The 26,629-nt window shown below is 42.7% G+C and overlaps 3 protein-coding genes across 3 annotated transcripts in view; 1 reads left to right on the top strand and 2 right to left on the bottom strand.

The window, feature by feature from the left end:
- The window catches only part of LOC311132957 (phosphatidylinositol-3-phosphatase SAC1-A), a 31,227-nt gene extending 30,999 nt beyond the window's left edge, over positions 1-228 (bottom strand). Inside the window, exon 1 of the mRNA XM_084166350.1 lies at positions 95-228. Within this exon, the coding sequence (XP_084022476.1) occupies positions 95-123 (29 nt within the window). The 5' untranslated portion in view covers positions 124-228. The remainder of the gene's footprint in view (positions 1-94) is intronic.
- A 7,601-nt stretch (positions 229-7,829) lies between these two features.
- Positions 7,830-18,359, top strand: LOC311132693 (uncharacterized protein). Its single transcript, XM_084165964.1, has 3 exons — positions 7,830-8,091; positions 8,383-10,061; positions 14,795-18,359. The coding sequence occupies exon 2, from the start codon at positions 9,111-9,113 to the stop codon at positions 10,017-10,019; it is 909 nt and encodes a 302-aa protein (XP_084022090.1). The 5' UTR covers positions 7,830-8,091; positions 8,383-9,110; the 3' UTR covers positions 10,020-10,061; positions 14,795-18,359.
- A 1,277-nt stretch (positions 18,360-19,636) lies between these two features.
- Positions 19,637-23,684, bottom strand: LOC311131775 (E3 ubiquitin-protein ligase PPP1R11-like). The gene is made up of 3 exons (XM_084164905.1): positions 23,385-23,684; positions 22,474-22,582; positions 19,637-21,906 (listed from the first exon to the last, which is right to left on the bottom strand). The coding sequence occupies exons 1-3, from the start codon at positions 23,460-23,462 to the stop codon at positions 21,719-21,721; spliced, it is 375 nt and encodes a 124-aa protein (XP_084021031.1). The 5' UTR covers positions 23,463-23,684; the 3' UTR covers positions 19,637-21,718.
- Positions 23,685-26,629: the final 2,945 nt, after the last annotated feature.

Genomic DNA, 26,629 nt, shown 5'->3' with positions numbered 1-26,629 from the left:
CTGTACATCTCTGTGGGTGAAAACGCGGATCAGATATTGCTTATACTTGATTGGTGTCGTTTAATTACATTTAAAAGTGAAGCACAATACTTACAAATTGAACCTCTCGTAGGCAGTCGGCATCTTCACTTCTTGTAGCAGTCTGACCTCAGTGATCTTCTTCGGTGGTGTTTTAGGGCAGATTACACCGGAAATGGTGTAGCGCCGCCCACTACTGGTTGCGGGAAATAAATGAAATACGTAAAAACCTCAGCAAACTCAATGCACTAAGGCAGGGTTCTTCAATTCCGGTCCTGGAGGGCCGAAACACCTCTGTTTTTCATCCTCTCCTTCTAATCAGGGGCGAATTCAGACCTGGGACACCGGGTGAGTGCAATTAACTACCAGGTAGAAATAAAAAACAGAAGTGTTTCGGCCGTCCAGGACCGGAATTGAAGAACCCTGGAATGGACCCACCTTGTTGTCAACGACCCACGATTTCTCTACTTGTAGCCCCACACTGAGCCCAAAACCTCAGCAAACTCAATGCACTAAGGTATTAGAGAGGAACAGGAAGAGAGAAGCCCAACTCGGCGGAAAATCGGTTTCCCTCCAGCAGATGGAGATGTTTCGTTGTTAAGCCCTCCAAGCAAGGAGTTTTTGAATAGAGATCAATCAGTGTCGAATTTTAAAAACAAAAAGGCTTATTTGATAGAAGTTTCGTAACGTTTAAGTTGTTACGAGTGTACTGATATAAGTAGGACACGTGACATCCCGGCAACTTTGAGAATAACCACTTTATATCAGTACACTCGTAACAACTTAAATATTTATATTCCCACGGGGGGGCAGTATAAAAAAAATATATATATATATATATGTATTCACTAACTGTAAGTCGCTCTGGATAAGAGCGTCTGCTAAATGACTAAAATGTCAATGTAAATGTATCAGAGTTGTCTCGAGATGGCTATGCATATTCATGACATGAGGCTGGTTGAATACAGACGGTTGACGTCAACAACCTTCATCGAATATTCCGAAAAGGATTACAATAATGAGATGTATCCACCAATCCAAAGAACGAATAGACGGGCGCTAGACAACCCGCCGTGCCGCTTTGTGGATAACGACTTCCATTGTTAGGGCGGAGAGACGTGTATTTTGTCAGTATATTCATAAAAGGGGGGCTTGCCAGAGGGTGTGGTTTGTAGCCCTGTCATGGATATTTAGGGAGAAAATACGCCACCTCGTGTCGGAGGTTTAGAAATCTCAGAACTTTTCTATATTTTCCAGTTTATCTGGCTGTCACCTTGTACATATTTACCTGAAAACAAACGTGGAAATATAGACAGTACAATATTGTATCTAAACATCATTATGGTATATGTATGTATAACAACAGGGAGTATATGTGCTAGCCGTAAAACTGTAAGGACCCAGCCGTATAAATACAACGCACCCTCTCTCCAATCAAGTCGCTTGCTTTAGTCGTCAAGGGAGGTGAGAAAAATATGCATTACATTTATGTCCGGAAAAATACAACCCAGATGGGTTGGCAATGCGTGTTATAAAGAAGGCGAGTGTGGCTGAGCGGTTGCCCAAGTCACAAGAAGTTTGCAAGGTAAATTTACCAACTAGTTATCTACCTACTTTAGCTAGCTGAATCGGCCAACCTTAAAACCCATCAAGCAAGCTATGTGGATGGGGTGTAATCAATGTGAGATTGTTAGATAACGCGAATAATTAAATGTGCCTGGAGATTGGAGTGTTTATGATGGTTTACTAGACTAGAGTCTCTGATTTACAGTGATGTTCTTTCACAGTGTACTGACACACTTCCCTCAATGATGTATAACTACATATTGAGTTTAAAGAGAATGGAACTAACGCAACACGTTTGGTTGTCTCTCAGGAACGAGAGTTGCCAGCAGTGGTCGATCATATTTCATGGTGAGTTTTTGTGGCATCTGGAGGGAGACCAATAATGCGAAGTCATGGAAGTTAGATCCATTGTTGTAGGCGTACCGCCCGCAAAGGTTGTCAAGTTTACTCAGCATTAATGTCGAAGTCTCATTACATTTTGCATGTTAGAAAGGCCACATTTCACATGTGAACGTGCTGCACGATGTTCCAATAAAATTTTTGTTTGTTAACCATGGCATTTTGTCAGGTGTGGGAAATTATTCTCTTATATTTTAGATGTGCTGTTAGCTTAATAAGAAAGCATTAATGATTAAACATAAAAGGTTTGTACTGATATAAATTGTTTAACATAACAAGCTGTGATTCATGTGAGGAGCTGTTAGGGAGTAGGGTGAGATAAGGCTTGTGACTCACACTGCCTCTTTGTTGAACCGTCCAAGGACGTAGGTACAAAGAGTATAGTTAGGGTGGGAAAGTACAGGGAAACTGTGTCTATGGGTGCTGACTCTCTGGACAAGTTGTGGAGATAACAATTAATGCCTGGCAACAGTGAAGGGCCTGGGACCAGCCTGTGCGCCAACGATAGGCTGAGTAAGTCTAAACCACTCTCAGTCTCTACTCTGATTGGCCAGCAGGGAGCGGGAACTATCTCTGTCAGAGTATTTAGGGAAGAACTTATAACAATGGACCAGTTCTCTGTCTGCCCTGCGTGGTATTTCAGTGGACCCGTATATACGAACATCATATTTACCATTTGAAGTGTTTTGCATTAATTAAAATACTAGTCTATTTTAGAAGACGTGTATTGACCTCTTTTTGTTCCAATACCAGATTTGAATTGACACAAATTATCACAGGCCAGTATTGGATGGCATTTACGAGTAAGTTAGATAACTAACGTTACTAGCATAACTCTGTTGCATCCTAGGTGGTCATCAGAATGGCTAACAATTAACAGAGTTATTGGTTAAATATGATGATTCGATAAAAGACAGTACTGCGCAGCCGTCTTCATCGACCTGGCCAAGGCTTTCGACTCTGTCAACCACCGCATTCTTATTGGCAGACTAAATAGCCTTGGTTTCTTAAATTACTGCCTTGCCTGGTTCACCAACTACTTCTCAGAGTTCAGTGTGTCAAATCGGAGGGCCTGTTGTCTGGACCTCTGGCAGTCTCTATGGGGGTGCCACAGGATTAAATTCTCGGGCAGACTCTATTCTCTGTGTATATCAATGATGTCGCTCTTGCTGCTGGTGACTCTCAGATCCACCTCTATGCAGACGACACCATTTTGTATACATCTGGCCCTTCATTGGACACTGTTAACAAACCTCCAAACGAGCTTCAATGCCATACAACACTCCTTCCGTAGCCTCCAACTGCTCTTAAACACTAGTAAAACTAAATGCATGCTCTTCAATCGAATGCTGCTGGCACCCGCCCACCCGACTAGAATCACTACTCTCGGCGGGTCTGACCTAGAGTATGTGGACAACTACAAATACCTAGGTGTCTGGTTAGACCGTAAACTCTCCTTAGACCGTAAACTCTCCTTCCAGACTCACATTAAGCATCTCCAATCAAACGTTAAATCTAGAATCAGCTTCCTATTTCGCAACAAAGCCTCCTTCACTCATGCTGCCAAACATGCCCTCGTAAAACTGACTATCCTACCGATCCTTGACTTCGGCAATGTCATTTACAAAATAGCCTCCAACACTCTACTCAGCAAATTGGATGTAATCTATCACAGTGCCATCCGTTTTGTCACCAAAGCCCCATATACTACCCACCATTGTGACCTGTACGCTCTTGTTGGCTGGCCCTCACTACATATTAGTCGCCAAACCCACTGGCTCCAGGTCATCTATAAATCACTGCTAGGCAAATCCCTGTCTTATCTTAGCTCACTGGTCACCATAGCAACACCCACCCGTAGTATGCACTCCAGCAGGTATATCTCACTGGTCATCCCCAAAGCCAACACCTCCTTTGGCCGCCATTCCTTCCAGTTCTCTGCTGCCAATGACTGGAACGAACTGCGAAATTCTCTGAAGCTGGAGACTCTTATCTCCCTCACTATCTTTAAGCATCAGTTGTCAGAGCAGCTTACCGATCACTGCACCTGTACACAGCCCATCTGTAATTAGCCCACCCAACTACCTCATCCCTATATTGTTATTTATTTTGCTAATTTGCACCCCAGTATCTCTATTTGCACATCATCTTTTGCACATCTATCATTCTAGTGTTAATACGAAATTTTAACTATTTTGCACTATAGCCTATTTATTGCCTTACCTCCATAATTTAATACAGTTGCACACACTGTATATATATTTTCTGTTTGTATTTTAGACTTTGTTTTGTTTATTCCATATGTAACTCTGTTTTTATCGCTTTGCTTTATCTTGGCCAGGTCGCAGTTGTAAATGAGAACTTGTTCTCAACTGGCTTACCTGGTTAAATAAAGGTGCATTTTATATATATATATATATATATCTGAATGGTTTTGCAAACTATGCTGAAATTTGATGTTTCTTTTGGTTATCAGATGAACCCCTGTTGACACTATACACATTCAAAGTTACAGAATGTTGGGTTCTACAGAATACCATGTGTTAACTCTTTCGCCATCTCTAACACAGCATGCTTAGTTTCCAGAAGAGGCTCGTCTCCTGCGCTGTGGGAAGAAGATATGGCTGGATCCCAATGAGAACGCCAACTCCCCGCAAGTGTTCAGCCAATCGGTGAGAGTAATGCAGAGCAGTCAAATGGCAGTTGGATCCATCAGTGTATGCATTCATGATTTCCTAGACTAGTGTCTGAGAACATCGGGAAGTTAACTTCACAGTGCTCTGGAAATGCATACTGGGTATCATGCCATTTGAGGAAGTGCACGTTCCTATTGATTCTGTTTTTATTACTTTCTAGACTGACAATGATTGATGGATACTTTCTGTTGCAAGTCTCTTACCCCTTGATGTGAAATGATACTCGCTAAGCATTAGTCTTCATTGAGGTTTAATGACTCCACGCCTCGGAGTACTAGTGGCTGTGAATAAATGCCCTAAACCGTAGCTAAATGTATTTATCCAAGTACATATTTTTGCTTGTCAGTGATGTTTACCACAGTAACATTTGAGTTAAACGCCCATGAGAATACTTTACATGCACTACCATCTGAGACATAAAAAGCAACATCGTTGAATCATTTGAAAGTCAGGTTGTGGCAAATATCTTATGACTTGCTGTGTTACCTTTCCAGGTTCTGCTGCTTGATGGCAGAGGGCATTTAATTTGTCCACTTGCTGCCATTGTGGCAAAGCAAGTTCTGCTGGGTGAGTTGTGAAGTCAAATATTTATTTTGATCCATTAATACCTATCTAGTGACTGATCATTATCCAGTCCGAGGATTTCATGTCACTTGACCTGTGTAATTACACCTTGATATTGACCTAGCTATGTTTAACGTATAGCTTGCTACATCTGTCGGTGATGCTGCTTAACCTACATTGCTTGAGTAAACTACTATGATAACTCACATTACCATCTGAGACAGTGGATATTATATAGTGGGCCTGTGTACTTGTCCATGTTTCATTACGTAGTCATGATTTCTCTGCATTCAGGCCACAAGGTGGTAGTTGAGGGTATCAACGTCTTTGGAAACTTTTAGTGTAACAAATGTAAGTAACTGACACATTGTATATTGTTAGGTTGACCTTTTTTGGTGTAATTAATGTTTTTTTTAGGGATAATGCCTGTAGCGTCTATATTGTCTATGATTTGGGTTCCTGAATTAAACGGATGCTTTCTCGCAGCGCGCTGAGACACTGACGTGTGAAATGTCAAGAGTAGGCAGATCAAGTAGTCTTAAAAGGAGATTGTATTCCTGTTCTCATATTGCAAACATCACAAAAAAAATTAAAAGTCTTTAAGGGTGACTGAGACATCAGTGGTCTGCATTTATGGTATCTATTCTGGAGGAAGACGATGCAAAGTATTGTATGTTAGATCCATCTGTATGCATTAATGATGATTTCCTAGACTAGAGTCTCTGAATACAACATGAAGTTCACTTCACAGTGCTCTGAAAATGCATATCTGGTATCATGCCATGCAGAAAGTTCCAAGTGAATCCAACTTCACTAATTTCTTCCCAGTCTTAGACTGTGGGGTGGAGACCTTAATTTAAGGGGCCCTATGTTTTGGTAAGTAATGCACTTCTGCCTCAGGGCTGCGTCCCAAAGGGCACTATTCCGTACATGATGTACTACTTTTGACTTAAGGCCCAAAGGGGTGCCATTTGGGACAGCGGCTCCTTTGAGAACTCAGCCAGTGGGTTGTTCTGGTGTGAAATGACAACTTACTAGCGTTGCTGACTAAAGCATGAAGTTATTTCACAGTGCACTGACCATAATTGTAATTTGCTTAATATTGGGTGTTGCTGATGGTATCTTCTGACAGTAATTCTTGGCCATGAAATCGGTTGCAAGGCACATTGTAATGGAGGGAGTAACTGCTTCTTTTTCATTTCTTGAGGTTTGAAGTGTTTCTGCATTCTCCTGCCCAGACTGCAGATAACACCAGGATCACTTGTGTACGTTGACAGGTCAGTACAAAAGACAATTGTTTTCTTGCTGTGTCTTTTGTGATGAATATACTAGATTAAAGTGTCTGATTTACCATGACGCTCTTTCACAGTGCACTGACACATTGCAATTTGTCATAAGTTGTTCCTAATATCATGTTATGTGGTTGAAACTGAAATGTTGGTCTTTTTAGGCCTGGAGGATCTTGAAAACGATGGGAGATTCTTCAAGGGCTTCAGTTGTGAAATGAAATGCTTCTAAGTAAACATTTAGTTGATTGGATTGTAAACTTTGCTGTATCCTGTGCATATGACCAATATTAACTTGGATTTGATTCCCCAAAGTTGCCAAGGCAACAGTCAAGGAATGTTGGTGATATGACATGTCCCTGGACTCCTTCCTACCAGAGTTTTCCTAAGTAAAACGCTTTGTGACAACTGCTGATGTAAAAAGGGCTATCTAAATAGAATTGTTAAAGTCCATTGCCACTAATCAAGTAATTTGTGCTTGCAGCATTTGAATAAAAAAAGGAAGTCATCCTTGTACTGTGTATTTTTTTTACTATTGGGGAGGGTTTGTGATGGGGTTGGGCTTGCAAATTGTTTAGTATTATATCTAACACGCAACCATAGGTTTTATAAGGTTGCCCTTGTAAGAGGTTACTAACCAACACCTAAGTGTTCAATGTCGAAGTTTCACATGAAGACTAAATGCATCCTACATTTTTGAATGTAGTCTTCAAGCAGTAGGGAATTAAATATAGTTCCTTACAGTGACTAAACAATTGGGGGTATTTCACCGGCTGTGTAAATGCGAAGCATCCGGTTCGCGGTTCCCCTCACTACCAAATTTGGTGCTGGAGGAAGCCCAGTGACCGGCAGTGGGAGAAGATGGATTTTGGCCGAGAGTCTGCAAATTTTCTGATCGATTAAACATTTGATCTCCATACGGTTTAATTTCCAAAACTACAATCTGTAACCAACAGTGGACTGGGTTTTGTAGACTTTAACCTTTGCCAAAGTAGAAAATAAAGGCGTGCAAGTGCTAATTGAGTTATTGCACGCACGCACTTCACAGATGAGGTGTTCCTAAAAGGAAATATGCAAATAAATGCTAGAACGCGCCAACAGGATCTCACTAGCCTGTTCTTGGCTTTGCCCACCTTGCTTGTTCTGCCCGCTATGATTCATTTGCTCCCATTGGAAACGAGAGGCTCTGGTGTATCTTGGGTTAGTTATGCACATCTTTGGGACAGTTCTCGTCCCTTTGCTGCTTTCACTCGGCTCGGAAGTATGCCAGCTATTTCCGGTTCCAGGTGCGGTCTATTGTATGCTAACCAGTTAGCAGCTTCAATTACTATGCAGCTAATCGGCGAGTTGGCAGTTTGGAATAAACATCTAGCTAATGTCGTATGGACACCACTGTAAAATATGCCAGTCGATTGAGTGGATACTTCCACAACGTTTAGATGAAAGTTAATTACATATGGTACGCAAATAAACCTATTTTGCCAATAAATTGTCGATAGCTAGCTACGCTACGTGGATGTTGTCGGATCTTGGCAAGCTAACGAACAATCATTGGGGACAAGGTGAGCGAGTGTTGCTTTACCAACTCCACAACTTGATGCGAGTGACAACTGTCTAATAACTTAATTTAACAAGACTACCGTTTAGATAGCTAAACGTAACATTTGCTTGGAATTGTATTGTAGTAAGATTATCTAGTTCCTAGCTGGCGAATGTTAACAAAAAATAGTAGTAGCTAACAAGTTAGCTGTGAATTTGTGAACTAATTTGTTAGCTAATTTATGAAGAGTTATAGCTAGTTATGTTGTAACAATGAGTTGACTCATATTTTAATGTCCCCCCCACCCCCCCAGATCAAGAAGTGGAAGAGACTACACGCAGTTTGATTTGAAGATATATTTCCTGTTTATCCTTAGGCTGAGGAACTCCAGAGAAACACATTGTCAGAGTTTAAGATCTGCTTGCTACATTCCTCCTCTAAACAAGAAGAAAGTCTTTACCCTGTGAAGTTAGTTGGACATGTACTTCAGAAAGTACCAGAAAATATTGTAACCAAGTATAGTTATGTATAGATTATAAGAGAGACAGTTTTACATGTCTACGGTGTAAAGATTAGGGATTCCATTTGAAGCTAAGTTATTTGTATTACTCCAAAAGTGTATTTTGGTATAGTTTATTTGTTTGTATATGACACTCACTGTTATAAGAGCAAAATTGGCTAAAGCAAGGTGAAAGTCTATTTGGGGAAGACATGTAGCTAGTACCTCACATTGGAATTTTCCCTTGGGCGTTGGTGTTGCGCTTTGTAGGGACCGTATTGTTGGTTTTGATATAACGTTGAACACACATACAGGTCTTTCATGTCCTGAGGTGCACACCCTCTTAATTCCTTGTATCTAACGACAAGGAGAGTTAATTTGACTCATTAATCTAATGTACTATATACTCTAACAAAACCTTTCAACAAAATCTTAGAGCTGATAGAAATAATATATAAAGTTTAACCCATTATTACATTCTTGATAAGTTCTTTAGTCTAAAATCCAGACAGAGTTAAGGGCACTAAACTAAGGTAGCTGACATGACAGCTGTAGTAGGAAGAGTTTGGGGTTGGGTGCGTCCAGCAATCTCCTACCGGCCCTGGGGCAGCAAAGCAGCACCTGACAAAACCATGAGGGAAGAGAGGCAGACGAGAGGCAGCTGGGGCTTGGGAGGGTTAACAACCTGGGTTTGGGGAGCCGGACAGAAAAGGCAAACAAGTGACCAAACAACCTTGATTGAGGAGTACTGGGAAGCAAGTGAGGAGAACATCCAGTCCATGGACATTGGAGATCTGGGCGTGGCCAAGCAGGAGGCTGAAGGGAAAGCAGAACATGGTGGCTCCAGATGGTGGAATAAAATTCTGCGGTCCTCAGACTTCCTCTGGCCAAAAACAGCTGAACCTGGTGGCCTCAGGCAGAGGAAATGTGTTGGCGGAGGATGGGACTCTGACAACGATGGGGAGTATTCTGACTATGGAACCCCTCCACCATCTCCCACACCTACCTCTTCCTCAGCCTTCCGGTTCTTTGCACGTGCCTGGAATGGGGAGATAGTTCCGGAACACTATGAGATCTGCTTCAACCTCCTTCGCCACCTGTTTGACCTGTTTGTGGTGGGTTTCCTGTGGACTGTGTCCCCCCCTACCAAGTTGGTCCTGGAAGTGCTAGGGGTCCAAGGAGGACTGAAGTTGTGGCTCCATGGAATGGCCATGTTTTCCGTCTCCACTGTTGGAATGGCAGGACTGCTCTGGTTGGTCCAGGAGTATCTTCCACAGTTTGCTCTGGTGTACGGCATCGTGCAAGCACTGGTCATCTCTGTCAGCGTCCGGCAGAGTGTGATCTTAGGAGAGGGGGATGAGGTGGAGGAAGAGAAAGTGGAAAAGGAGGTGGAGGATGAGGAAGTGGGAGACGATGGGGAAGTTACAGAGATGTACCCGACTACAAAATAATACATCAAAGGAAAGATGATCCTTGAAAGAAAGTTTGTTTTGGTAAGTTCTTTCAGTCTCTTCTCCCTCTTTCTGTTGGAATTTTCTGGTCTCTCTCACTGTCCTGATCTGCACAGTTTTCAAACTACTACAGCCTTGGGATGTCAAGTGTGAGTGTTGGTTAACGAAACGCTCTTAACCGCTAGGCTACAGACCGCCCTGCTTGGAGCTAATTTAATCTGTAGCCTGCCACTAGCTGCTCTGCTTGGAGCTATTTTAATCTGTAGCCTGCCACTAGCGACTCTGCTTGGAGCTATTTTAATCTGTAGCCTGCCACTAGCGGCTCTGCTTGGAGCTATTTTAATCTGTAGCCTGCCACTAGCGACTCTGCTTGGAGCTATTTTAATCTGTAGCCTGCCACTAGCGACTCTGCTTGGAGCTAATTTAATCTGTAGCCTGCCACTAGCGGCTCTGCTTGGAGCTATTTTAATCTGTAGCCTGCCACTAGCGGCTCTGCTTGGAGCTATTTTAATCTGTAGCCTGCCACTAGCGGCTCTGCTTGGAGCTATTTTAATCTGTAGCCTGCCACTAGCGACTCTGCTTGGAGCTATTTTAATCTGTAGCCTGCCACTAGCGGCTCTGCTTGGAGCTATTTTAATCTGTAGCCTGCCACTAGCGGCTCTGCTTGGAGCTATTTTAATCTGTAGCCTGCCACTAGCAGCTCTGCTCGGAGCTATTTTAATCTGTAGCCTGCCACTAGCTGCTCTGCTTGGAGCTATTTTAATCTGTAGCCTGCCACTAGCGGCTCTGCTTGGAGCTATTTTAATCTGTAGCCTGCCACTAGCGACTCTGCTTGGAGCTATTTTAATCTGTAGCCTGCCACTAGCGGCTCTGCTTGGAGCTATTTTAATCTGTAGCCTGCCACTAGCGACTCTGCTTGGAGCTATTTTAATCTGTAGCCTGCCACTAGCGACTCTGCTTGGAGCTATTTTAATCTGTAGCCTGCCACTAGCGGCTCTGCTTGGAGCTATTTTAATCTGTAGCCTGCCACTAGCAGCTCTGCTCGGAGCTATTTTAATCTGTAGCCTGCCACTAGCTGCTCTGCTTGGAGCTATTTTAATCTGTAGCCTGCCACTAGCGGCTCTGCTTGGAGCTATTTTAATCTGTAGCCTGCCACTAGCGACTCTGCTTGGAGCTATTTTAATCTGTAGCCTGCCACTAGCGGCTCTGCTTGGAGCTATTTTAATCTGTAGCCTGCCACTAGCGGCTCTGCTTGGAGCTATTTTAATCTGTAGCCTGCCACTAGCGGCTCTGCTTGGAGCTATTTTAATCTGTAGCCTGCCACTAGCGGCTCTGCTTGGAGCTATTTTAATCTGTAGCCTGCCACTAGCGACTCTGCTTGGAGCTAATTTAATCTGTAGCCTGCCACTAGCAGCTCTGCTTGGAGCTAATTTAATCTGTAGCCTGCCACTAGCGACTCTGCTTGGAGCTAATTTAATCTGTAGCCTGCCACTAGCGGCTCTGCTTGGAGCTATTTTAATCTGTAGCCTGCTACTAGCGGCTCTGCTTGGAGCTATTTTAATCTGTAGCCTGCCACTAGCGACTCTGCTTGGAGCTAATTTAATCTGTAGCCTGCCACTAGCGACTCTGCTTGGAGCTATTTTAATCTGTAGCCTGCCACTAGCGACTCTGCTTGGAGCTATTTTAATCTGTAGCCTGCCACTAGCGGCTCTGCTTGGAGCTATCTTAATCTGTAGCCTGCCACTAGCGGCTCTGCTTGGAGCTATTTTAATCTGTAGCCTGCCACTAGCGGCTCTGCTTGGAGCTATTTTAATCTGTAGCCTGCCACTAGCGACTCTGCTTGGAGCTAATTTAATCTGTAGCCTGCCACTAGCGGCTCTGCTTGGAGCTATTTTAATCTGTAGCCTGCCACTAGCGACTCTGCTTGGAGCTATTTTAATCTGTAGCCTGCCACTAGCGGCTCTGCTTGGAGCTATTTTAATCTGTAGCCTGCCACTAGCGACTCTGCTTGGAGCTAATTTAATCTGTAGCCTGCCACTAGCGGCTCTGCTTGGAGCTATTTTAATCTGTAGCCTGCCACTAGCGACTCTGCTTGGAGCTATTTTAATCTGTAGCCTGCCACTAGCGGCTCTGCTTGGAGCTATTTTAATCTGTAGCCTGCCACTAGCGACTCTGCTTGGAGCTATTTTAATCTGTAGCCTGCCACTAGCGACTCTGCTTGGAGCTATTTTAATCTGTAGCCTGCCACTAGCGACTCTGCTTGGAGCTATTTTAATCTGTAGCCTGCCACTAGCGGCTCTGCTTGGAGCTATTTTAATCTGTAGCCTGCCACTAGCGGCTCTGCTTGGAGCTATTTTAATCTGTAGCCTGCCACTAGCGGCTCTGCTTGGAGCTATTTTAATCTGTAGCCTGCCACTAGCGACTCTGCTTGGAGCTATTTTAATCTGTAGCCTGCCACTAGCGGCTCTGCTTGGAGCTATTTTAATCTGTAGCCTGCCACTAGCGGCTCTGCTTGGAGCTATTTTAATCTGTAGCCTGCCACTAGCGGCTCTGCTTGGAGCTATTTTAATCTGTAGCCTGCCACTAGCGGCTCTGCTTGGAGCTATTTTAATCTGTAGCCTGCCACTAGCGGCTCTGCTTGGAGCTATTTTAATCTGTAGCCTGCCACTAGCGGCTCTGCTTGGAGCTAATTTAATCTGTAGCCTGCCACTAGCGGCTCTGCTTGGAGCTATTTTAATCTGTAGCCTGCCACTAGCGGCTCTGCTTGGAGCTATTTTAATCTGTAGCCTGCCACTAGCGGCTCTGCTTGGAGCTATTTTAATCTGTAGCCTGCCACTAGCGACTCTGCTTGGAGCTATTTTAATCTGTAGCCTGCCACTAGCGGCTCTGCTTGGAGCTATTTTAATCTGTAGCCTGCCACTAGCGACTCTGCTTGGAGCTATTTTAATCTGTAGCCTGCCACTAGCGGCTCTGCTTGGAGCTATTTTAATCTGTAGCCTGCCACTAGCGACTCTGCTTGGAGCTATTTTAATCTGTAGCCTGCCACTAGCGGCTCTGCTTGGAGCTATTTTAATCTGTAGCCTGCCACTAGCGGCTCTGCTTGGAGCTATTTTAATCTGTAGCCTGCCACTAGCGACTCTGCTTGGAGCTATTTTAATCTTGCAACCAGAGAAAAGGAACTGTGACCTTCTCCAAGTTGTGTGAAACCAGCTTGAACTAATGACATATTTTTTTGGGGGGGAAATACATGTCATTACAGTTTACATAGAGCGCAATGATGTAGGAAGAAAGGATGGGGTTTTATTTGCCAGAAGGGGTGCTGCTATAACAGCCACAAGCAACAGCAGGCCCATTGGATCAAAGTGAGGGTTCTGTCCCTTTAATAGGGTCTTATCTTAGCTCATTGGTCACCATAGCAGCACCCACCCGTAGTCTGCGCTCCAGCAGGTATATCTCTCTGGTCATTCCCAAAGCCAACACCTCCTTTGGCCGCCATTCCTTCCAGTTCTCTGCTGCCAATGACTGGAACGAATTGCAAAAATCTCTGAAGCTGGAGACTCTTATCTCCCTCACTAACTTTAAGCATCAGTTGTCAGAGCACCTTACCGATCACTGCACCTGTACACAGCCCATCTGAAATTAGCCCACCCAACTACCTCATCCCTATATTGTTATTTATTTTGCTCTTTTGTACCCCAGTATCTCTATTTGCACATAATCTCTTGCACATCTAGCATTCCAGTGTTAATACTATTGTAATTATTCTGCACTATAGCCTATTTATTGCCTTACCTCCATAACTTGCTACATTTGCACACACTGTATATATATTTTCTGTTGTATTTCTGACTTTATGTTATTTTTTTACCCCATATGTAACTCTGTGTTGTTTTTATTGCACTACTTTGCTTTATCTTGGCCAGGTCGCAGTTGTAAATGAGAACCTGTTCTCAACTGGCTTACCTGGTTAAATAAAGGTGAAATAAAATAAAAATAAATAAAATTGGAGCTCAGCTGGTAGAGCGCGGCGCTTGTAACGCCAGGGTAGTGGGTTCGATCCCCGGGACCACCCGTACACAAAAATGTATGCACGCATGACTGTAAGTCGCTTTGGATAAAAGCGTCTGCTAAATGGCATATTATTATTATTATTATTCAGAAGTGCACTTTTGTGCCTGAAAATGAAAACAGGTGTTTTATTTTTGGGCAAGTTGAGGTTGTCCCTGCCTCTATCAGTCTGTTTTCTTCAGGTTCTGCCTAGTGAATACAACCCAGACATTCAGTCTGTTTTCTTCAGGTTCTGCCTAGTGAATACAACCCAGACGTTCAGTCTGTTTTCTTCAGGTTCTACCTAGTGAATACAACCCAGACGTTCAGTCTGTTTTCTTCAGGTTCTGCCTAGTGAATACAACCCAGACTTCCAGTCAGTTTTCTTCAGGTTCTGCCTAGTGAATACAACCCAGACATTCAGTCTGTTTTCTTCAGGTTCTGCCTAGTGAATACAACCCAGACGTTCAGTCTGTTTTCTTCAGGTTCTACCTAGTGAATACAACCCAGACGTTCAGTCTGTTTTCTTCAGGTTCTACCTAGTGAATACAACCCAGACTTTTACAGCTACCAGTTTAGTTTTTCAGCTGTTTTCATCTCCTGTTGTTGTCCTGCTGTTGTCATCCTAATGACCTTCCCATATCATTTTGTCATGGTTACCTTTAGGCTATTTTAAAGCATTTTAACCACAAACTTTTTACTGATCATTAGCTTTTTTTTCCCCACAGGCAATCATCTGACATGGAGGAAAGTTGGAGGGAAGACGGATGTTTGGGGGAGGGAGGGGGGGGGGGTTGTTTGTTTCGAGACCCTGACGTGGAGGGACTGAGGAGTAATGTTTCGAGAGCCTATCAATGCAAAGACAGTCACACGAAGAGAGCTGAGCCCAACAGACACAGTATGCAAGGATGAGAGGCTGGAGGACTTGAAGCTACATTTCACCTCACTGCTGTGATGTTCAATAGAGCTGAGGCAAAGTACATCCACTGCAATCTTGGTCATATAGGCCCAGTGATAACGCTGTTGTCATCTCTCAGTTCTATTGTTCTGCCTTTTAGTATCAGAGTCCTGTTTCCCTCCCCCTAAAGTACTTTTCTTTGATACTCAAATTCATACAATGACGTTTTATTAGACATGGCAAGAGGGATTATTTTGTTTTGTTCAGATTAATTTTTGAATATCTACTCGACAGATACCAGCACCTTTTTTCATAGTTTTCTTTCAAGGCTTGATGTTTGTTTTTGGACATGAGCTTTATTTGCCTTTTTATGTTCATTTCCTGTGCCATAATACTGCATGTGTGGTAGTTCAACTTTACAAGTATGCCTTAGTACATTATCCCTGTCTTTCTCCATGATAATCATATTGTTAATAGCATTGTAAAGTACACTAGAAATTGAACACATATTTATGTATTTATCTGTCTTGACACACTTCCTGTTTGGAAAAGTAGCTTACAGACTTACAGATCAGAAACATTCAACGGGAACCTTTTTGAAAGAAAATGTGTTATATGAAACTTGGTCTTACAATTGTCCAGTAGCAAGTTTTGCACAATCCCATACAAACCAACAAGGAAGCTCAGGAACACTGAATTCTACTATTTTCTTCTCTCTCAGCATGTGCCACAATCTACAGTATGCATGCGTAAGAGGGTTCTTACCCACAGTGCCCCTGTGTTATGAAAGCGTTGAAGAATGTTTTGTAGTTTCTACAATGGCCTTTTTAAGATATTTTTTTATCGTAGCAAAACAGATACAGCTATCACAACTTCACAGTGATACAGAAAGTTATACGATACCCCTCATTTGTGTACTGATATTGGGGACCTGTAAACAGTGATACCATATCTGCAATTCCTCTCTGCCTTTTATCTCTTGTGTGTTTTGACTTGTTACTCCATGTGTTGATTATAAAGAAAGATGTTTTGTAATGAGAATGTGCAATGCCCCCAGACAAGTGCTGGATCACTGTCAAAATGACTCTAGAATCTGATTCTCAAAATTAATAAGGCTACAAAACGTTCACATGGAAACCCACCATGGCCACATTCAGTAGCCAAACATTGATCAATGTTGCAAATAGAAATGCCATGAAAAGAGTGACATGATAGCTCATAAGGTGTGTTTATCCTAAAAGGCATTCCATTACCCACAGTGCATTCAGAAAGTATTTAGACCCCTTTTACTTTTTCCACATGTTGTTACGTTACAGCCTTATTCTAAAGTAGATTAAATTGTTTTTTCCCCTTTGTCAATCTACACCCAATACCCCATAATGACAAAGCAAAAACTGGTTTTTAGAATTTTTTTAGAATTTAGAAAAATTAAATGGAAATCTAACATTTAAATAAGTATTCAGACCCTTTACTCAGTGCTTTGTTGAAGCACCTTTGGCAGAGATTACAGCCTTGAGTCTTCTTGGGTATGACGCGACAAGCTTGGCACACCTGTATTTGGGGAGTTTCTCCCATTCTTCTCTGCAGATCCTCAAGCTCTGTCAGGTTGGATGGGAAGCGTCGCTGCACAGCTATTTTCAGGTCTCTCCAGAGATGTTCGATCGGGTTCAAGTCCGGGCTCTGGTTGGGCCACACAAGGACATTCAAAGACTTGTCCCGAAGCCACTCCTGCGTTGTCTTGGCTGTGTGCTTAGGGTCGTTGTCCTGTTGGAAGTTGAACCTTCACCCCAGTCTGAGGTACTGAGTGCTCTGGAGCAGGTTTTCATCAAGGATCTCTGTACTTTGCTCCGTTTATCTTTCCCTCGATCCTGGCTAGTCTCCCAGTCCCTGCCGCTGAAAAACATCCCCACAGCATGATGCTGCCACCACCATGCTTCACCGTAGGGATGGTGCCAGGTTTCCTCCAGACGTGACGCTTGGCATTCAGGCCAAAGAGTTCAATCTTGGTTTCATCAGACCACAGAATCTTGTTTCTCATGGTCAGAGTCCTTTAGGTGCCTTTTGGCAAACTCCAAGCGGGCTGTCATGTGCCTTTTACTGAGGAGTGGCTTCCGTCTGGCCACTACCATAAAGGCCTGATTGGTGGAGTGCTGCAGAGATGGTTGTCCTTCTGGAAGGTTCTCCCATCTCCACAGAGGAACTCTGGAGCTCTGTCAGGGTGACCATCGGGTTCTTAGTCACCTCCCTGACCAAGGCCCCTTCTCCCCCGATTGCTCAGTTTGGCCGGGCGGACAGCTCTAGGAAGAGTGTTGGTGGTTCCAAACCTTTTCCATTTAAGAATGATGGAGGCCACTGTGTTCTTGGGGACCTTCAGTGCTGCAGACATTCTTTGGTACCCTTCCCCAGATCTGTGCCGCGACACAATCCTGTCTCGGAGCTCTACAGACAATTCCTTCCACCTCATGGCTTGGTTTTTGCTCTGACATGCCCTGTCAACTGTGGGACCTTATATAGACAGGTGTGTTAGATATTACTCCACTGTCGGAGCTAGAAGCACAAGCATTTCGCTACACCCGCAATAACATCTGCTAAACACGTGTATGTGACCAATAAAATTTGATTTGTGTGCCTTTCCAAATCATTTCCAATCAATTGAATTTACCACAGGTGGACTCCTATCAAGTTATAGAAACATCTCTAGGAAGATCAATAGAAACAGGATGCACCTGAGCTCAATTTCGAGTCTTATAGCAAAGGGTCTGAATACTTATGTAAATAAGTTACAAAAAAACTGTTTTTGCTTCGTCAGTATGGGGTATTGTGTGTAGATTGATGAGGAAAACAATTTAATCCATTTTAGGCTGTAACGTAACAAAATATAGGAAAAGTCAAGGGATCTGAATACTTTCCTGGTCAAAAGTAGTGCACTATGTAGGGAATAGGATTCATACTTTTGGCAGCAGGACAGAAAGACCAGAAAAACCTCACTGACGCAATCACAGCAGGTCCCCCCTGAATGTGACCTGATCATTTTACTTATTATTTATTTTTACTACCGTTTCCATGGCCACCAACCACTAATTCAGTCTTCCTCTGCGTTGACCTACTTTGTGAACTACAGTGAGATGAGGTAACTAAGGTACAGTACTGGAAACCGGAACTATCTTGTAGGTGGGGTTGATGGGGAGATCCAGGGGTTTATTCATTAGTGCACAACGTAGCAAAACATTGTGCAGCGGAAATTTGTTCTGGTAGTCTCCCCCTTTCGGCCTGTTTGCCTACGTTTGGTTGCTATTGAATACACCCCTGGCCTGAACTATCTCAGTATTGTATGAGAGATTGTTGGGAGATGGAGGTCCAGAACGAATAAAATAATAAACCAATATTCACATTTCCATGCAGCCTTGAAGAATCTTTCTTTGTGCTATAACATACACATACATCTCAAGTTCAACTCATGTAACACACTTGGACAAAGTGATTTAATCTTTTATTCACATTAAATCTGCTCTCATATGTATTTTATGTACAGAAAGGTGCTTTACCAGTACAGGAACATTGTATGTGTGTATCTGTTATAGAAAATGGTGGCATATGGTGAAATTGTGTGTAATCCTTTATACATAGGGTATGTTGTCACAGATCAAGCACAGTTTAAGCAGTACTATGGTGTTTGGAACCACAGAGGATGAAGCCCTAGACACTGGCCTTTTCTCAATGGCACACTCCTCACGTCCTCTCGCTTGTCTCCTTCTCAAAACCCATTGGATGAGAAAGCCAGAGGTCCTGCCCCTCTGACCGTCTCCTCCGATTGGGTTTTGAGAAGAGAGGATGCGAGGAGTATGCAATTGGGAAACGTCTAGGGCATTATGACATTTGAGACACTCACGAACACAGCTTGGGCCAGCAATTCATCATGCACCTTCTCCCTATCCATTCAAATACTATCTTTCTGCCTGATCTGGACCACTGTTTATGTTCAGTATAGTACGGAAAGTACACAGCAGCACCAAATAAATGGCATTTATCTCCTCTCATTGAAACAAAAATGATCTTCTGCCGATCACAGCAGATGAAGCGTAATAGGTATGATGCAAATATATATATATATGATGCAAAGCCTATGATTTAAAATGGCAACTTTTCTCATAACCAACCATCATGCAGCTGAAGTTAGTGCCAATGTTGCCCTGGTGAATTCATTCTCAGAGGGAGGGGAGAATGAATTAAATTAGTGCACCAAAAAAAGGATGTACAGTGAGCTACAAAAGTATTGGAACAGTGACAACTGTTGTGGGTTCGATTCCCACGGGGGGCCAGTATAAAAAATAAAAAAAATGTCATCACTAACTGTAAGTCGCTCTGGATAAGACCGTCTGCTAAATAACTAAAATGTAAAATGTAAATGTAAAAATGTTTTGGCTCTGTACTCCAGCACTTTGGATTTTAAAGGATGCAATGACTATGAGGTTAAAGTGCAGACTGTCAGCTTCAATTTGAGGGTTACAGACGCACAAATATCATACCCCGAGACATGCTAACCTCTCGCCATTACAATAACAGGGGAGGTTAGCATTTTTAGGGGTGGGGGTATGATGTGTGTCTAACTTTCTCACTCATCATTATTCACGATTCATTCAGAATTATCCGTAATCATGGTAGCACCCACATTAATGTAGAAGTGTTTAGAAACATTTATTATTTACCATAAAAGTGACTCAATACATTATTTACCATTAATTTCTAGTGGGCACAAAATAATCTGAGACACAACCAAACAGCAAATGAATCCAACAAATTTGTAGAGTCACAAGCTTGATGTAGTCATTGCGTTCTATGAATATGAGACCAAATCCCCTAAAATGGCGGGACTATGTACAAAAAGTGGTGTAATTTCTAAACAGTTCATCCGATATGGATAAAAACCACCTCTAATTAAAGCTAACAGTCTGCACTTTCACCTCATAGTCATTGTATCATTTGAAATCCCAAAGTGCTGGAGTACAGAGTCAAAACAACAACAAAAATGTGTCACTGTCCCAATACTGTTGTAGCTCACTGTATCTCATTTGTTGCATATGCATGGTTTTTGAGCTTTTTCTGATTCTTGGTATGTTGACATTATCGCTCACCTCAACCTCATAAATACAAAAGAACATATCCTTTCAAGGCAATTTGCCACCAATTCTATTGTTATTTGAAGTGCTGAGACGACTGTACTCAACACTTCTGAGGATTGTAAAGGGCGGAGAGAGGATTGGGCATCAACACATTTTCACCGCACTCAAGTAAAAGGTGATACGTAATGACTACAGCAATGTTACGTGAAAATAAGAAAAACAAGACTTGCTTTTCCTTAAAAGTGTCCTAAATACTCCCCTAAACTTCTTACATGTTACCGATAGACTGTTTGTATGTAAAACATTGTGTCCATAACATAAGTGTTCGCTGTTTAAGTATTCATGGAGGCTTTTATAAAACCATTACTTTGAAGTAGAGATACAAGAGGCTGTGTCCCAAATGGCAGCCTATTCCCAAATGGCAGCCTATTCCCAAATGGCACCCTATTCCCAAATGGCAGCCTATTCCCAAATGGCAGCCTATTCCCTATAAAATGCAATACTTTTAACCAGGGCCCTATATAGGGAATAGGGCAGGGCTCTCCAACCCTGTTCCTGGAGAGCTACCCTCCTGTAGGTTCACACTCCAACCCTGTTCCTGGAGAGCTACCCTCCTGTAGGTTCACACTCCAACCCTGTTCCCGGAGAGCTACCCTCCTGTAGGTTCACACTCCAACCCTGTTCCTGGAGAGCTACCCTCCTGTAGGTTCACACTCCAACCCTGTTCCTGGAGAGCTACCCTCCTGTAGGTTCACACTCCAACCCTGTTCCCGGAGAGCTACCCTCCTGTAGGTTCACACTCCAACCCTGTTCCTGGAGAGCTACCCTCCTGTAGGTTCACACTCCAACCCTGTTCCTGGAGAGCTACCCTCCTGTAGGTTCACACTCCAACCCTGTTCCCGGAGAGCTACCCTCCTGTAGGTTCACACTCCAACCCTGTTCCTGGAGAGCTACCCTCCTGTAGGTTCACACTCCAACCCTGTTCATGGAGAGCTACCCTCCTGTAGGTTTTCACTCCAACCCCAGTTGTAACTAACCTGATTCAGCTTATCAACCAGCTAATTATTAGAATCAGGTGTGCTAGATTAGGGTTGGAGCAGAAAACCTACAGGACTGTAGTTCTCCAGGGACAGGGTTGGAGCAGAAAACCTACAGGACTGTAGCTCTCCTGGAACAGGGTTGGAGAGCCCTGAATAGGGTGTCATTTGTGACCCCACCCTAGTGGTAGTCTGGGTACCAGACTATATTGGCTCTCTACAAATGTTACTTTATCGTCTTTCAAAATCCTTGTTTGCCAAGCAGGAACGGACTGTCTGGCACACAGGCTAAGATACTGCAACATAATGAAGTAAAATCAAGTATTTAGACAAATAAATAAGGAAAAGTATTCTTTATAAAAATAAAAAAAGTAAAATGATTGTACAATATACTCCCAACTGCACCCCTTTTTCTTCTGAAACAGGTTGTGTTGTTTCCTTTGTTCTCGCTCTCCTAATCTTTATCTATCTCTTCCTTTTCCTCCCAGTACTGCAGTGACTGAACTAAATGAGAGCGTGTGTAGTAGTATAATGTGTCGTTGTCATAGACAGAAGAACCCCCAGGCTCCACTCCTCCCTCAGCACCACTCCTAATCATTAGTGGGTGTGTGATCCCCCGGAGCTGGGAGGCACCGTACTCGCCCCGCCCCCTCCACTGTGTCCATGCCTGTCTTTCCCATGTCCCAGAATGCAGTGTGCACTTCCACAGCCTTCGTCGCCGTCATCTCCCTCGCTTTCAGAGGAGGACTCTCCGAACTGTTTGGGTTTCTCGTAGACGCAGCAACCTGTGAAGGTGTCAGAAATCCTCAGTCATCAATAACACCTACAATTGATTGCATATATTTTAGAGAGAGAGAGAGAGAGTACAGAGAGAGAGAGAGAGAGAGTACAGAGAACAGAGAGAGAGAGAGAGAGAGTACAGAGAGAGAGAGAGAGAGAGAGTACAGAGAGAGAGAGAGAGAGAGTACAGAGAGAGAGAGAGAGAGAGAGAGAGAGAGAGAGAGAGAGAGAGTACAGAGAGAGAGTACAGAGAGAGAGAGTACAGAGAGAGAGAGAGAGAGAACAGAGAGAGAGAGAGAGTACAGAGAGAGAGAGAGAGTACAGAGAGAGAGAGAGAGTACAGAGAGAGAGAGAGAGAGAGAGAGAGGAGAGGGAGAGAGTACAGAGAGAGAGTACAGAGAGAGAGAGAGAGAGTACAGAGAGAGAGAGAGAGAGTACAGAGAGAGAGAGAACAGAGAGAGAGAGAGAGAGACAGAGAGAGAGAGAGAGTACAGAGAGAGAGAGAGAGAGAGAGTACAGAGAAGTGCACCTAAACAGTCCGAAACAAAGGCAGGTGTGGAATAAATACTCACACTTGGAGGACCTCCTTCCCAGATGCTCGTTGTCCACTGTGTCGCTGGACCACTCCACCTTCTTGTCAGTCTTCCTCTTCCTCAGCTTGATGGTCAGGCTACGTCCCTCCTGAGAGATACAAACAGGAGACTATGTTTAAGCTTCAGCTTCATACAGGCATTGGGTGTTTCTCTTGTCAACGGGTTCATGTAGCCAGTCGACATCACATTTGCTAGTTAGTTGATGGTCTGGTACAACTGGCAATGTACTACACTTGACAGCTAGGATCAAATATGAACTAGTTAGTTAGGGGCAATTCCATGGTAACAGCATTACGCTGAAACTCAGATGATTTACTTTTAAAATGTATACCAAACAAAAGACATTGATTTCAAAGTTGAACAAACCATAGACCTCTATGCACAATTACTGTTTTGAACAATTTGCACAGAAAATTTGACAAAAAAACATTTACAGGAAGAACTGTGCAGATCCACATTTTGGCAACATAAAACCGAGCGAGGAAGATTTGAACGCAATTCTGTTAGCTTCCAAACTTTTCATCTGCACAGTTTTTCCAGTAAATGTTTTATTTATTTACTGTGTAAATTGTTCAAAGTAGTCATTGTGCATAAAGTAGTCATTGTGCATAAAGTTGTATGACTTGTTAAACTTTGAAATCAATGGCTTTTGTTTGGCATACATTTTAAAGTGGAAAAATCGGTGTCTGTGTAATTCCGCATCACTACGGAATTGCCGGCTTTAGCTAATGGATGGCTTTTAGCTATTGTAACTAGGTAACAAGCTAGTTTGCTCCAAACTCTGAACTGCGGCCTCTGCATGCATATTGGACTCGATTCCAAACAGTCTATTCGTTATCTTCCTGTATCTACTACTTAACTAATTATTTCGGTTTCTATAGCTAGCTTACCTGCTGGGGCGGTGGCGGTGTTTCGACTTGAATGGTCTCCGTTATCGTCTCGTTAGAAGTACCTGGCGCCTCCGCCATCCTGATGATGTTGGTTTTGGTGGTTTTGAGGTCGCGCCAGCCGTCAACAAACGTTAACGTTATTTTAGGAACAACAACCACCCGGTTTCTTCAACACTAAACAGACTCGATCTCGTTGGATGTTCGGCGAGAAGCTGTATCAGAGAGTTTCAAAAAAATAAATACTGTACGGTCTTTGGCTGTATGGAGGAAGTAATTCCTAGACGGACCCCTTCCGGTAGCTCTGCGCACAAATGTGTTCGACGGAAACATCGATTGTTGTATGTTTGCTGAAGTTACCTACACGAAAAATAATGATCAAGGGAAAACGCTGTTTAAAAACTGTAGTGTAATTCTACATAAGTGATAATGTGTCAACTTGTAAAAGAATATAGTGAACACAAATGAATTCATATTCCGTTAGGTCGTAGTTGAAAGGTCACACGTAGCTGACTAACGTTAAACATGTCTGCGTTTAAGCACAGATGCGCCCGACTCATGGCAGTCATCAGCGCCCATTCAACATAGCCTAGATTTACGTTTTTATTACTTCTAAACAAAATAACTCTTGGGGGGGTTCTCATACGCGTACAATGATGTTTTGATTCTTGCTTGAACAGTCGCTAAGATTATATTTGGTTGTGATCTTTGCAGGATAACTATTTTGGATGCAGCAGTTGTTAGCTAGAATGCTAACGCTCGTTGATATAGGCCGTAGCAACAGCTAGCCAAAGAGCCATTTTACTGGTTGAAGTTAAAGCGTTTTTTAAGTATAAAGCAGTTGATTTGCGATGTAGACACAAACATTATATTAAGCAAGACATTCATACGAGCCTTAAAATCCAATTATAATCCAGAAATAGTGTGAAATGCACTCATAAGCAACATGTAAATAGAGGCTTTTGCTGGCGTCCTATAAGAACTCCCCCTTGTTCTGCCACCAACTTGCGCGCATCGCCATCGTGCGGCAATGTTCGTAAACACAGAAAGGGGTCTAATACTAGAATTTGTAGCACGCAATCACCATTGGTCATTAACTGTATGACTGTTCTGCATAATTATGTGACAGAGCAACAGTCTTTGAAAAGGTGCAAATATTCTCTGTACTTACTCCCACAGCTCTCATGTTCTTAGCTATCAAGGCAGAATAAAAACAGCAAATGCCTAGAACTATGTTATGTTTGAAATGGGTAAGGTTAAATAGATTGGAATTATTTTTTGTTACAATGATTCGTTGAATGAAGGTGAGCAGTGACTCATGCACGAGGAAGAAGTTGCTTACATGCTTTACTTTGATTTACAATTACACTGAAGTGTTGGTCCCATGTTTCATGAGCTGAAGTAAAAGATCCCAGAAACGTTCCATATGCACAAAAAGCTTATTTCTCTCGGATTTTGTGCACAAATTTGTTCACATCCATGTCAGTGAGATTTTCTCCTTTGCCAAGATAACCCATCCACCTGACAGGTGTGGCATATCAAGAAACTGATTAAACGGCACATTAGAGGCTGCTGCCTATAGACATAGACTAGAAATCACTGGAAACTTTAAGAAATGGAACACTAGTCACTTTAATAATGATTACATATCTTGCATTACTCATCTCATATGTATATACTGTATTCTATAATATTCTACTGTATCTTAGTCCATGCCGCTCTGTCATTGCTCGTCCATATATGTATATATTCTTAATTCCATTCCTTATTTAGATTTGTGTGTATTGGGTATATGTTGTGAAATTGTTAGATATCAATGCACTGTCAGAGCTAGACGCACAAGCTTTTCGCTACACCCGCAAGAACATCTGCTAAATACGTGTATGTGACAAATAACATTTGATTTGATTGGATCATTACACAGGTACACCTTGTGCTGGGGACAATAAAAGGCCACTCTAAAATGTGCAGTTTTATCACACAACACAATGCCACAGATCTCTCATGTTTTGAGAGAGTGTGCAATTAGCATGCTGACTGCAGGAATGTCCACCAGAGTTGTTGCCATGGAATTTAATGATTATTTCTCTACCATAAGCTGCCTCCAATGTCGTTTTATACAATTTGGCAGTATGTCTAACTGGCCTCACAACCGCAGACCAAAACACGCCAGCGGTCTACTAAGCTAACATATGGAATTTAAAAAAAGATAGTCATACCATGGATCATTTAGCTATTTGATTTAAAATTGTAGGTATAAAACAAATATATACACATTGAATAACACATTCATAAATGGCAAAAAAGACAGTCAAAAAATAAATCATAACCAATAAGGTTTTGAAGTGTCTGTCCTATATGTAGGAGATGTAAGACAGATCAGGAAATATATATATACAGTACCAGTCAAAAGTTTGGACACACCTACTCATTCAAGGGCTTTTCTTTATTTGTTAAACAAATCAAATTATATTTAGTAGCCACCCATTGCCTTGATGACAGCTTTGCACACTCTTGGCATTCTCTCAAACAGCTTCATGAGATAGTTCACCTGGAATGCTTTTCCAACAGTCTTGAAGGAGTTCCGACATATGCTGAGCACTTGTTGGCTGCTTTTCCTTCACTCTGCGGTCCAACTCATCCCAAACCATCTCCAACGGCGGTTGGAACCAAACATCTCACATTTGGACTCATCAGACCAAAGGACAGATTTCCACCGGTCTAATGTCCATTGTTCGTGTTTCTTGTCCCAAGCAAGTCTCTTCCTCTGATTGGTGTCCTTTAGTAGTGGTTTCTTTGCAGCAATTTGACCATGAAGGCCTGATTCACACAGTCTCCTCTGAACAGTTGATGTTGAGATGTGTCTGTTACTTGAACTCTGTGAAGCATTTATTTGGGCTGTAATCTGAGGTGCAGTTAATTGCCCATATCTGAGGCTGGTAACTCTAATGAACTTATCCTCTGCAGCAGAGGTAACTCTGGGTCTTCCTTTCCTGAGGCGGTCTTCATGAGAGCCAGTTTCATCATAGCGCTTGATGGTTTTTGCAACTGCACTTGAAGAAACGTTCAAAGTTCTTGAAATTTTCCGGATTGACTGACCTTCATGTCTTAAAGTAATGATGGACTGTCGTTTCTCTTTGCTTATCTGAGCTGTTCTTGCCATAATATGGACTTGGTCTTTTACCAAATAAAAAATAGTAAAAATTAAGAAAAACCCTGGAATGAATACGTGTGTCCAAACATTTGAC

This window comes from Coregonus lavaretus (assembly GCF_964263955.1).
Source record: "Coregonus lavaretus genome assembly, chromosome: 7".
NCBI lineage: Eukaryota > Metazoa > Chordata > Actinopteri > Salmoniformes > Salmonidae > Coregonus > Coregonus lavaretus.
Note: the sequence above shows the minus strand (reverse complement) of the source record. Positions and strands in the feature narration are given on the sequence as shown.

Excerpts from the sequence above, each read along its gene's own strand:
- LOC311132693 (XM_084165964.1), top strand. The coding sequence starts at position 9,111 with ATGACAGCTGTAGTAGGAAGAGTTTGGGGTTGGGTGCGTCCAGCAATC.
- LOC311131775 (XM_084164905.1), bottom strand. The coding sequence starts at position 23,462 with ATGGCGGAGGCGCCAGGTACTTCTAACGAGACGATAACGGAGACCATT. Across the intron at positions 22,583-23,384 it reads CACCGCCACCGCCCCAGCAG|GAGGGACGTAGCCTGACCAT; the intron begins GTAAGCTAGCTA and ends TGTATCTCTCAG. Across the intron at positions 21,907-22,473 it reads GGGAAGGAGGTCCTCCAAGT|GTTGCTGCGTCTACGAGAAA; the intron begins GTGAGTATTTAT and ends ACACCTTCACAG.